The sequence below is a fragment of the Homalodisca vitripennis genome, chromosome 3 (genome assembly GCF_021130785.1).
Source record: "Homalodisca vitripennis isolate AUS2020 chromosome 3, UT_GWSS_2.1, whole genome shotgun sequence".
Taxonomy (NCBI): Eukaryota; Metazoa; Arthropoda; class Insecta; order Hemiptera; family Cicadellidae; genus Homalodisca; species Homalodisca vitripennis.
In genome coordinates this window covers 141,636,735-141,650,452 of record NC_060209.1, presented here as the reverse complement: position 1 = coordinate 141,650,452, position 13,718 = coordinate 141,636,735, and the positions used below count along the sequence as shown (strand labels likewise).

General features: G+C 33.5%; 1 protein-coding gene across 1 annotated transcript; it reads left to right on the top strand.

Annotated features, from left to right (window-relative positions):
- The first annotated feature begins 2,273 nt into the window (after positions 1-2,273).
- Positions 2,274-4,814, top strand: LOC124357599 (venom carboxylesterase-6-like). The gene has a single exon (XM_046809521.1). It carries the CDS (start codon positions 2,325-2,327, stop codon positions 4,080-4,082), a length of 1,758 nt encoding a protein of 585 aa, XP_046665477.1. The 5' UTR covers positions 2,274-2,324; the 3' UTR covers positions 4,083-4,814.
- Positions 4,815-13,718: the final 8,904 nt, after the last annotated feature.

The window sequence follows — 13,718 nt, the reverse complement described above, 5'->3', positions numbered from 1 at the left end:
TGTTTAGAAGCGTTTCTTTTATAAAAATTTAGAAATTTTTTTACCAATTATTAAAAACATTAAGACAAAGTTGTAAACATAATTGTAAAATAAACTGACAATACATGTTTGCATGTTGCTTGTTTCATACTTTACTCAAGTTTTTATACCTTAGAACATTTTAACTTAGATGCAGAGAGCCAATTAACAATACTCAAAATTATTATTCAACCAACGCAATATATATACCGGGGTATATATATATATATATATATATATATATATATATATATATATATATATATATATATATATATATATATATATAAGGGTGGTGCAGATGAAACGCATGTTTTTCGAACCGCTAGTACGCGGCGACGGGAGTGGGTATTGACCTTGAACGAATGTTGGCAGACGGCCCATACAATTTCCGTTTCAGTCGCTATGGAGCATTGGAGCGTGCAACATCGTGTGTTCGTTGTCGAGCAGTTTTTTAGAAACAATGATTCTGTAGTCACAGTGCAACGTCTTTTCCGTCAATATTTTAGAGTTGGACGTCGAGGTGCAGTGCCTGATCGAAATACCGTACTCCGAAGGGTTGCAGCGTTTAGAAGTACTGGTTCTGTGATGAAAAAGAAACCACCTGGTCTTCCCCGTTCAGTTCGTACTCCGGAAAATGTTGAACGAGTCAGAACGGCAGTTGTTACTAGTCCTAGACGATCGACTAGACGACATGCTGTAGCGCTGGGTATGTCACGCGTTCGCTTCACCGCATCTTACATGATGACCTCAAGTTCCATCAGTACAAATTAATGATCGTCCAGCAGCTTAATGAAGGGGATTTTTTACAGCGCAGAGAGTTTTTGTCGCATAATGGATGAAATGTTTACGGAAGATCCCGATGCTACAGTCTTCATGAGTGATGAAGCACATTTTCATCTTGACGGTTACGTCAATGTTCAAAAACTATCGGTATTGGGCATCGGAGAACCCAAAAGAATTACACCAAAGACCTCTGCACAGTTTAATTTAATAGTGTGGTGCTGCATTTCAAAGTTGGGTATTGTTGGACCCTATTTTTTTTGAAGAGGAAGGAATTGCAGTTACTGTGACATCAGCTCGCTACGTTGAAATGTTAAACAACTTCCTTCATCCAGAACTTGAAAGGCGTCAAGTGAACATAAGAGACATTTGGTTTCAGCAGGATGGTGCCACAGCTCACACGGCGAGAGCATGGAAGTTCAACAAATGTTCCCAGGACATGTGATTTCGAGATTTGGTGATGTTCACTGGCCCACTCGCTCACCCGACCTGTCGATATGTGACTTCTTTTTGTGGGGATATTTGAAATCAAAAGTGTACATGAACAAGCCTCGCACACTCGATGACCTTAAGAATTCCATTCGTCAGGAAATTGAAGCCGTGCCGAATGAAATGTTGGAAAGAAGACATATTTCCGAACCTAAATATGGTATGGTATGTAATTTCAAAAACTGCATTAAAAACCTATCATTTCATACTTGTTTTTATTATTTTTAACCCATTGTGTCCCAGTAATTCAATGTTGAAAAACATGCATTTCCTCTGCACCACCCTGTATATATATATATTTGACTAATGTCATTACAAGGTAAAAATATACCCTAAACTTATTTCTAGTAAATAAAAAAATAAAACTAACAGTATTAAAAATGCTCACAGTCACTTTGGCTGTTTGTTTCGACTTTGATTTTGTAAAATATGGACAATAAAAGCCGTCATTTTGAAAACAGATTTGATTAATATTTAATTAGGTAATACGTTTTGCAAAATTTGAACTTGATATTTTGACTCAATTTTGAGATTGACTTTTTTCCCTAAAAACATAAACAGACAGACAGACGGTCAACTAAGCATGATAAGTCTATACTTTATACAAAATTTCTTACTTATTTTGACCTGACAAATCAAATGTTGATGTTTACACAATAATAGATGCACATCTGTATAGATTGATATTTCTTAACCAATGAAAAGTACTATGCCCCGTTATATAAATATACCATTAGTATAGATGTATTAACTTTGCTACGGTGTAATGTTTGTACGGACGTTTGTAAAGATTTTAAATTTAACTTTATAGTGTAGTTTATAAAACTGTGTTAAGTATTTCAAATATACTTATGATTATGTTCTTAGGACGGCTTTGTTATTAACTCACTAAGTCAGATAAGTATAAGGTCAATTGATGTCATAAACATCACTTGACGAGACAAGATAAGAAAAATGTGTACAGCAAAGTGCATTATTCAACAGTGAATCTCAGTGTACTGTTACATTGTCGCAACTGAAATAGTATTGTTAATATGGTCATTGGTGTTTTGTTACTTCGTTCGTTACTTTTGAACCTGATCGTGCGTGTAAATACTGTGATAGTGCACACCAAAAATGGAGCTTTAAATGGTACTGAGTCAACCATAGATCGAGCTAGAAACATTTACAAATTTTTAGGTGTGCCTTATGCTGAACCACCAGTGGGTGAACGTAGGTTTAAAGAACCTCAACCTTTAATTAGCAAGTGGGAAGGAGTTAGAAGTGCTCAAAAGAATAGTCCAAGCTGTATTCAGTACAACTATTACTCCAAGATTGGGACAGCGCAAACACACGGCAAGGAAGACTGTCTGTACATGAATATATATACAACTAGTATATCTAACAGCTCAAATTTGGATGTGGTCGTTTATATGCATGGAGGTGGATTTATGTTTGGGTCGGGTAGTGCGTACACCCCAGATTTTATTCTTGACAAATATGACGTAGTGTTTATAACGGTGAATTATAGATTAGGACCATTCGGATTTTTAAGTACTGAGGATGAGGTCATATCCGGTAATAACGGTCTGAAGGATCAAGTCCAGTCTTTAGTGTGGATTCAAGAAAATATTGAATATTTTGGTGGAGACAAAAGCAAAGTTACCATAACAGGACTGTCCGCAGGCGGGGCAAGTGTGCACTTACATTATTTATCGCCGTTATCAAGGAATTTATTCCACCGTGGTATATCGGTCAGTGGTTCGGCATTTTGCCCTTGGGTGTTCGCAGAGAACGCGCGGATGAAAGCATATATGCTAGCAGACTCCGTCCAATGCCCTACAAATGATTCCAAAAGTTTACTCGAGTGTTTGAGACAGAAACCAGCTGAGAGTATTCTTCTTCACTTGGAAGATTTGTTCATGCCGTGGTACTTCAACCCGTTCTCCCCTTTTGGAGTGGTTGTGGAAAAGGAAAGCAAAAGAGCTTTCTTGAGTAAACATCCGTACGAGTACTTGTCGGAGGGGGACGTTAAGGATGCCCCGTGGTTGACAAGCATAACCTCTGAAGAAGGTTTGTATCCAGCGGCATCCTTCATCACCAATAATGATCTCTTGCATGACTTGAACCAACACTGGAATGAAATAGCTCCTCATTTACTTGATTATAATTTCACTGTTCCTACTGATGAGCTGGATGTTGTTAGTCAACGAATAAAAAAGTATTATCTAGGAAACCATTCCATAGACTCTGATAATAAGGGTGAGCTGGTGAGAATGATGAGTGATCGATTGTTTGTGGTTGATATCGACCGAGCCGCTCGGTTGCAAGCTGCGGCTACAAAGTCTCCTGTGTACTTTTATTACTTTACTTACAGAGGGAAGTACAGTATTAGTAGATGGTTTTGTACCTGTGAGGACAATCTAGGCGTTAGTCATGCGGATGACTTGCTCTATCTGCTGAAAATAGGTCTTGCCCCTATGGAAACTGATGAAGACAAGGAGATGGTGAATGTTATGACTGATATTTGGATGAGTTTCATACAGTCTGGAGTACCTTCCCCGGGCCCTGAGGTTCCCTGGACTCCTGTGTCTCCAACAGAAAAACATCTGGCTTACTTGATGATTTCTTCCGCCGAGAACATCACGGTAACATCATCGGAAAATTTAGGTCATCGAGAATTTTGGGATAGCTTACCGTTTGATGACCTTAAATTGTTTGAGAAAAGTGGATGTAGAAATCTTGAGATGAGATTCCAGATTTTCTTAGCGTATCTGTTTTTACTGTTACTTCTCCAATTTAACAGATTGTGAATTTTATTAATGTCTATGTTATGGGCGTTTGCTGTTAATATACATAGTACAGTAAATTAGTTTTTTCATTTGCAAAATATATTCTCTAAATATATAGGTAAATCGTAGTACATTATTATTATTTTCTATAAAATTATGTTTTGGTGCGTAGAGTGTTGATATTATCCAAGACCTATTATACAATAAAATAATAGTGCAATAAAACTAATTTAAAATTTATTACAATAAAATTGATAACAACATTAAAATTATAAAAGTGGGGTTTTCTGAACTTCATAATAAGGGAACATGTATTATTTGTCAGACACTTTCATAAGAATTTTTAAAATATCTAATGTCCTGATATATAAACCGTGGCTTTAACGCATTACTGAGAGGTTCCTTTCGTTGATCCTTTCGTTAATTATATATTTGTCAATGATTAAGATGCAATTGAATAATCATAGTGGCTTCTAAATAGGTAACGATCGAGAATGCTAAGAAGTTCTTCGACAATTTTGATAGTCGTGTACTTCGCTAATTTTAATTATATTATTTTGGCAATAGTTTGTATTTTAATTGTATTTTGTATTATTTTTTATATATTATAATAGTATATTTTTTGCCATCTAAATTTCAATTAATTCATTTATTCTTACAGTTTTATCAAAAGATAAAAAATAGTTATAATTTTATCGTGCTTTGTATAGCATATTACTGGAAATACAGAACGTAAACAACACATTGTCAGCATGACGTAGTAATCTACTTTAACCCTATCACTCATTTGCAGTTGACAGCTATTTATTATCGAGTGAGCTCTTTTCAAATAACTAGCTCTATTTGTAGAAAATTTAGTTACTTGTTTATTTGTTTTTAATATAATTGATTTCATATTAACTGTTTTAATGCCATTTGTAGTTCAAGCACGATTTAAAAAAATTAAATTTCACAATTAGTTTGTTTTTTATGTACTTTTTATTAATGAAGTAATAAAATTATCTGATTAATATCAACTAATTCAAATTTTTATGAAGTAAGGTTTTCGTGTATAATAATAATTTTTGTAAAATTATATTCTACTACACATAGTTTAATGTTAAAGTATTATTAAAATTTAGTGTATATTGTAGCAGTAAAAGGAAAATCTTGATTGATAAGATATAATATTATACAAAATTATATTATGCAAAATCAGAAATACATAAGCTACTACTAACTAGGCTCTTTAAAATATTGTAAAACATTTCGGTGGGTGCATTTTAAAAGTGGTTAGTATCGGCCACCGTAAAAAGGTCCAAGGAAAGGAAAATCAAAAGATTTATTTAGTGAAGAAAATAAAAATTTAGTACGTATAAAGACAAAATCGTACATGTTGAACTTCGTTAAAAATAACCTTTCCTAATGACTTTAGATAGGCTTAGCGTATGTTTTGAATCTATTATGTAACCTGCATGTGTACACATGTTAGAGAAGTGGGCTAATGAGCCACAATAAGATTAAACGAGCATATGTATATAACGCCAGTGATATGCATGGTTTTACGGTTCTTTTGATAATTTGTGTTATTATACATCTAACTATATTTTTTATTTAGAATTATACAGTTTGAAAGAATATATTTACCTGATTTATATGTGGCAGCTGTTTAAAATTTTCGTTTTAACTTCTACAAATCCAGTAGAGTCATAAACATTTTACCAGGAACATAAAACTAGCTGGTTGAGTAAGTATAAGACGTCGTCCATTAATTATATACCTTGGATCCTATATTAATAGACTGTTTTCTCATTTATGTTATTTACTGCTGAACTGAACGTAGGCCTAAATCATATATTAATGCTCTTAAAATAGATACATAACTATTGACAAATTATCTATTAATTGTTAATAGATTACTTGAACCATATCAAATAGATGCATAAGAGCAGTATTAAAAATAAAATTAGAACTATATACATGTAAAACATTTTTACCAGATGTGGTTACATTGAACAAACAAGGTTATATTACTCGTCACATTATTTTCATGAAGTAATGGTTAGTAAATATGTAGAGTATGATATCCCATCTGCAGACATTTAATGTATTTTATTTCATAAAATAAATTTTATAATAACTTTTTAATATTGTAAAAATAAGTCGCAGACATATACACACTGCTTAAAACTGTTTTTGCAGTTTTCCTACTGATTAATTTGTGAAATTCGCTAAGAAATTAGAAAGTAATGAACATTGTGTCATTTTGACAACACAGTTGACTCAGTAGATTAAGACTAAAATGGTGGAAACAGGTAAAAATATAAATATTATCACAATATAAGGGCCACCCTAGTCTCAGCAGCTATAGGACGGACATTTAAACAGGTGAGGAAAAGCTGATAAGCGGATTGCTGGTCGCGCATGATAACGCCACTCTGTCAATAGAATGTTGTAGTCTTCAACCCGAGTAAACGTTATAGCTGTCTGGCTTGTTACACATCTCCAATCGATTCATAAGTGATGCATTAAAAATTTGTCACCCAATTAAGCCAATTTGACCGAATTAAATACATAAATTATTTTACCACAAAATTTATAATTGCGTACATCCGTAATTGCCAATCCGTATTACGACCAGACTGAGAATACAGTCATAGAGATCTATGATTACAACTCGTATTTTCGGATAGTACTGAATAAACTACCACCCATCCTCAGACTTTATTAACAGTAGTTCGTCATGGTACTTACACATGACTTATTAAGTAACTTCAATTTAAATTTGTAAATTTTGCTAAAACTTAGACTCGTTAAAGAATGTCTGAGTTTTAACACAAGACGAATTATTATTATTATTATTCCATCAAATATAACCGTACATTGTAGAAAAACGCAAGGCTATTAATTGTTGTGCTTTTAATTTTTATATGCATATTGTTTAAGAATTTCCATAACAGAAATAAATGTTTACCTACTAAACGAGTATTTTATTAAGAACTCGACAGCACCTTCTTATAATCGTGTCATTGTTTGTAAATCTTGAAACCTGGAACTGAGCTCAAGAAAGAATTCCAAAGGCAAAATTTAAAAAAAAAAGATAAACATAATTTAAACATTATTTGAAACCATGGTGGGAAAAGAGAAAAACAGAATAAAATAATGTAAGAAAATCGAGTATAATCATATGACATTTAGAATGATAGATACTTGTGGTGTCCACATGTGATGAAGTTACTTGTTAACTTGGTTGATTCGAATTTTATTACCTACCGTTGAATTCTTCAATACAGGGAGCTTCGGTTTACTTTCATGTATTTTAAAGTAATATGAAATCAAGTAACTCTGTTTACAAAAATACAAAGATACAGCTGATTAACAGCTTCTCTCGAGTAAATTATAATGCGTCAGGATGAACCCCCGTCGTTACAGAAAATCGATGGGTTCCCCGATCCCAATAGCCGTGGACGGGTAGCTCCTCATCAGTCGGAGAAGAGGAAATGTCAACCAGAGGGGACGATCGAGGGGTTGACTAATTATCGCTGATACATGGGTTGTAGGAGACTGAGAATTTAGGCTTCTAGCCACAATTCATCACTTGGCAAATGATCACATACAAACTGAAAAAGAACAACTCGTTAAATTTGTGTAATCATGTCAAATTATAAACTATGTGTGTTATGAATTTACTCGTATTGCTACAATATTATTGTATAATTCTAAAAACTTTATATAGCAGTCATCTGAAATTTGTATGAGAAAACTTTTAAGGTCAAATGTTTTAACTAATCGCTTTAAAGATTTTTGAACGTCCACTATGTTGAAACCGTTAAAATATATAAATAACTAATATAAGTAAGTAGTATGTATATATTTTCTAACTGTCTATAAAAATATGAATACTTCTATGTTACCAAATAACAAATGAAATTGTTATTGAAAATTGCAAACGGAATTTCCAGAATTAAGCTAAAAAATAATTCATACCATCTAAATTTAACTTTATAACATAAACACGTTGAAATTACCAACTAATCGGATCATGTAAGGAATCTGGAATACGAATGGAAATGTTTCATTAACTGCAATAAAGGCAACAGATATTGTTGCTTATATTAAACCTAACGAACTCATGTATGTGCATTATAAACGAATACGGTCTATTGTGTTTTCTTCGTTTTTCTTTTCAACTCGTTGATACTTAGTAATTTGTCGTTTAATTTATTAAATGGCTTGAAAAAATCCGTTCACTACTTCTTGTTAAACAATCATCTCTCTCTCTCTTTGTGTTAAAATTATTGAATGAGTATATTTTTATTTCTATGTTAAATATCATCGGTACACATGTGCCAGAATGTTGGTGTAACGAGAGATAATCCAGATACAATCATGTGCTCTCCCGCTGCGCCGTGCGTAGGCCGGCTTTCTATCAATTAGACACCGCCAGGCTCAAGCTGACCCGTGATTGAATTACAAACTAGCCAATTTAATCGGCCCGTAGTCCGTAATTTAGGCAAATGGCTATTGATGACGGGGATCCACTTTGCTATTCCCACTAGCTGGTCATACAATAGCGAAGCTCTCCACTGCACCGAGTACACGACCTCTTTGAAGTTACATCCTAGTAAATATATTTCAGAGGCTGTTTGAATTATAAGAGTGTTGAGGCAAATCTATGTATTAGAAAAATATTTATGATTTAATAGATAAATATTTTAGAATTCTCAAGTTTTTAACAGCGTCATATTGGAGGCATCCTATGAGTTTTATTACGCATATGCCCAGTATTGCACATTCCGATATAATGCATTACTGACGAAAAACTGAATATTCAGTTGAAAATTCAGACTCTATGGAGTTGTTTTGGAAATGGCTATATCCTGTGATTAATACAACACTGCCCTATCATTCATTTGTTTAAAGTTTGTTATTGATGATTGAAGGTTTGAAAAGATAAGAGTATTTCGGACATTTGCTATGACCTTTTGTAACATATAACTGTGGAAAATGTGCGAAATCCTATTATATTTTTGCTCTTTAATGTTGTTACCAGTTTAGATTACATTAAACTAGATTAATAGATTAATAGAATAGGGGTATAGAGGATCCTTAGTTTCTAACGCGTCAACGTAGCAATTATTGCGCACCTCAAAGGGTAGGTAAACCCACTAGTTGGGTTTGCCTATCTCTGTGTCCTAAAAGAGGTTCAAGAACTTCCGCCCAGTGGTGAAGTCAAATTCGTCAACTGCTGTTAGGTTCTAAATAGGGTTATTCTTCTAAGCTCAAGTCTCTCATAATCCAAAATAATGTGTTTAGCAGTCACCTTCGGCTATACCAAGCAATTTGCGAATAGCTTGGTAGGCAACTGACTTGCTTAAAGCGGTTCTGGTCCAAGAAAGTGCTTCTTTAAGTCATTTATTCAGCAAGTTCATTGCCCCTAAAATCGGCATTTCCAGGGTCACAGCTGAGATGTACTGAATTACGACTAGCTGGGACGGATAAATCTTAAAACATTTCCATACCAGCCTTGAAGTTAATTCTGTCGAGTTGGGGGCCATAAGAGCTGCCTGGCTACCCGATAGAACCACTATCCGTTGATCGACATACTTTATAGTCAATCCTATATTAGCGCAAGCTAGAATGGCGTGTATTTCATCCGGTGCAATGCTCCCCCAGATTTTTTCTGAGAGCTGTTCTGTCCTCTGAATGAAAGCTCACTACAACAGTAGTGATATATATTGATCTAAGTGTGAATAAAATAATATGTACGAAAGATAAATTGATATTTCTTATTAAATGGCCAACTTAACTCATTTTACTGATCACAGCTATATAAATATATCTTAGTGGTCTTAACTGTTAAGTTGTTTTAGTAGCGTTAAAAGTTAGTTCTAAAAATACAATATTCAAATATTCAGCTACGTAATAGAAGCAATTTCGAAATTTATGATTATTTAGAAAAAAACAGAGAAGAACTAAATTGTCTTGTTGGTAGCACTGGATTTACTATCAGATTTACTACGCCACTCTTTCCCGCCAATACAGCTGTGCTAGTGCGGGACTGCTTTCCCTCATAAGGATGTTTCATAACTGATATTTACCATTTTGTGGCCATTCAATTTTATTTGATATGAAAAAGCAAATCTTCTGTACTATATGTGCAGTCAATCGTAATAATATAATCAAAGAACTGTTTTGGCCATTTAATTGTATTTACTATGGAAAGTTAAATTTTCTGTATTATATGTGAAGTCAATCGTAATAATATAAGCAAAGAACTCCTCGAGACAAATATGAGGTTTGTCTTCTGTTTTATTATAAAAGAAAAATGCTGTTTGTTGTTAGTTAATTTTGATTACCAAAATAGTGAGAAAATTTTTTTCTGTAATTAATATTAATGAAAAAAAGTTAATCTAGGCTGTCTTTGCCTGAAGGGTGTTCAGTGCCCTTTAACTCAAGGGAGTGGTGCCGTTCATGAAAAAGGGCCGCATATTCATTTCTCCCGAGGTTCCTCAATGGTGCCAGACAGGCCGGCCGGCCCAGACTATAATGTACCTACAGTACAGCATGCAGCAGATGGATGACTATACAGCACAAGATGAGCATATTTCAATTTTAGCATCAATACTAGTACAGTCCGCCTTTTCGGTGTTAGTGTATGTGTGGTAAAGGGTCTCTCTCTAGACTCAACGTTTAGGAGCGACAGTTCTCCTGTTCTATTTAGAGTATGCAATAAATGTGTGGTTTTGTTTCAACCACCACAGCAATTTTGTATGTTTTTTTTTCATTCAGATCTTTAAGTAAATAATATAAATAAATATTTGTATATAATAAATATACAACTAATTTGCTTTAATTTTTTACTTGATATTTATATAAAAATATCTACACCTAAAATCATAACGTAAACATGAGTTATTTCTTTTTAATTAACATTGAACATTTTAAACCTGTATATATTTCAAAATAAAAAATAGTGGTTTTTAAAATTATTTATCTGGTGATTATTAGCTAATGACAAATGAAAAGACTGCTCCATATTAAATTAGTATACATACTGAATATGAATTTTTTTAATAAGTTTAGTAAACGACACATATATTTTTCATAAATGAATATAAATTATTTGAAGTTAATATTGATAATAAACGTCATAGTGACCTTAATTTAAAACACCTGAAACAGTACCGATACAATTTATTTAAAAATATTATATTTACTAAGTAGTATAGAGTCAATCACTTATATACAACTAAATAAGTATATTCTAATAATTTTTGCAGTTTTCTTAATTAAGGGAGTAGATGGAGGGATATTGTAACTTCTAAAATGTATCATTGTTTTATGTTTATAGTTTAATTTTTTGTGACACACATGACGAAATTGTATGTAATAAAAATCCAGAAAAGGTATTTAAAGTCTAAAAAATGGGTTGCATATTTTCCCTTTATAAAGACAGTGCATCGTACAGTTTATTCTACTAAAAGCTAACACTACTAAAAAGATAACAGTTTTGTTACCTCTTTCTCTGAAATTAATATTAGTATCAGGACATGCTTAACTGTAAAAATAGCTGATCATTTGGAATGTTGAGTTGACTTTGTATTCCAAATCTAGTATTGTATGCTTTCATCATTAAGAGGGAACTGAATTGTGTAATGCTCCTCATTCGTAGGTCCTCCATTGATTAGGTTGGTACAAAGTGTCTTGGGTCAACAAAGTAAATATTGTTTGAATTATGGTTTGTGGGAAATATTTTAAAAACTGCATTTAGAAAGTTTTATTTGTGGTTCAGAATAGTGTCGGACGAATGTGTAGCATTCCAATGTTAATGCCCTATATATATATATATATATATATATATATATATATATTATAGTAATATTATTACGTGTGAGTCGAAAAGTAATTTAGGGAATATCTGACGACATTTTTGCATCGAAATAGCATAGTTACATAGTAGTATAGAGATCCTCCTGTAAATGTGGCTATGCATTGGGATCCATGACTAACCATCACATCTAGTTACATCACGTTGTCCTGTGTCACAAGACCAATGTTATGCGAGGATATTCTCGCCATTAAAATACCTCTCATGTATGTATATGGAATGAATGGGGTTCCCATTAGTCACTTAAATACAAGTTCAGAATTTCATTGATCCTCATTCTTGGGGCTGTCAGTTGTTTTGAACATACTTTGATTAGAATGACAAAACATTATTACTAAACTGTCACTTGTGTTCGTTCAATCAGCCAGTTTGACTCGTGAAAATCTCGTGCAATCTTCATATTAGCTCGGCTCAATCAATTGGGAAGGGAGACGTAATATTTTTACGCAAAGTGAGTACATGAGATTATATACTGACGGCGGTGAAAGCCGGAGGGGGAAAGTGACGGAACTGAAGTGTGACAATCGTTATATTTTTACCGGAGGCTATAATTGACGCGTGATTCTTTTGACAATGGCTGTAATACGTGTGAATGTGACAGACTCATCTTGTTTGAAATTGGTCAAAATCACATTTCTTTTAACATTGCTGCTTCTTTGTAAGTAGTTGAAAAATTGGAAACCACTTTGCTTATGATAGCAATTTGCCCGAAATATGAGGGTATGATGGATATCAATTACTAGATCTCATACACGCATATTTATGAAATCAGAAGGGCAGTGTTTAAAATGGTAAGTTAGATTTTATATCTATTATATAAGTTTGCGTTTGTCGTATATTTTCCACTACCATGTTATTAGCGTTTTTTAGGACTCCCCGTGTACTTCCGGACTTTAGGATTCAGAGCCAGGTGGATCGTTAAAATTAGTAAGGCATGGCAAGGTGAGTGACAATTTTGGACTTTAAATGTGGCTTTAAAAATTAGGAATTTAACCTGTCAGGATACGTTTAGCAAGTTGGCTATTTATCACGTTTGGAGAATGAATGTGATGAACTATGAAGTTTGACGAACGTTGGAAAAGAGGAAGTTCAATGATATGAAAGAGAGAAGGCCATTGCCTTAAAAAGTTATAGAAGGATAAAAAATAACATATGGTCACTTTTATGGCTCAAGAAACTGACTAAGGAGATCTCCGGGCCTATTATTTAGAGTGGCTATTCTAAATAATTATTTATACACATAATAAAAAGGAAATACGTGTTATTGACACGTGTAGTTGGTGTAATTTCTTGAATTTTGTTATTTAGTATCAAAATAATCAGTTTTTCTTATCATAAATGCGCTTCCGCAAAAATACTTAAAATTGAGTTCAGAATTATCGTCCTACCATAGCGTCGAGTCGTGTATAATCATATACATTGGGTACTTTCCTAACAAAGCATTTGTGTCCTGGTTATAATTCGGTTTTTTAGGGTACTAAGGATCTGTAAAAAGTTACTAAGATGTGCAAGGGTTGTTCTAGAACTAGATTGGTCATGCACATAGCATATGTGTAGGAGTCGGATTAATTTAACAGGAGTCAGACATTTGTAGCCATCTGGTTAACTTTACGAATAAGCAACCATTGTGCTTTCATAATAATTCTTTTCTTTCCCCTTTGTGTTTCCATTTACGTCCCTGACAAAGTATTAAGCATGAGTCAGGTCTGTAACATTTGGATGGGGTCTTCCATTCTCATCAGATAATGGGGGGCTCCCTGGAAACCTCAGAATCATTTTAATAATTA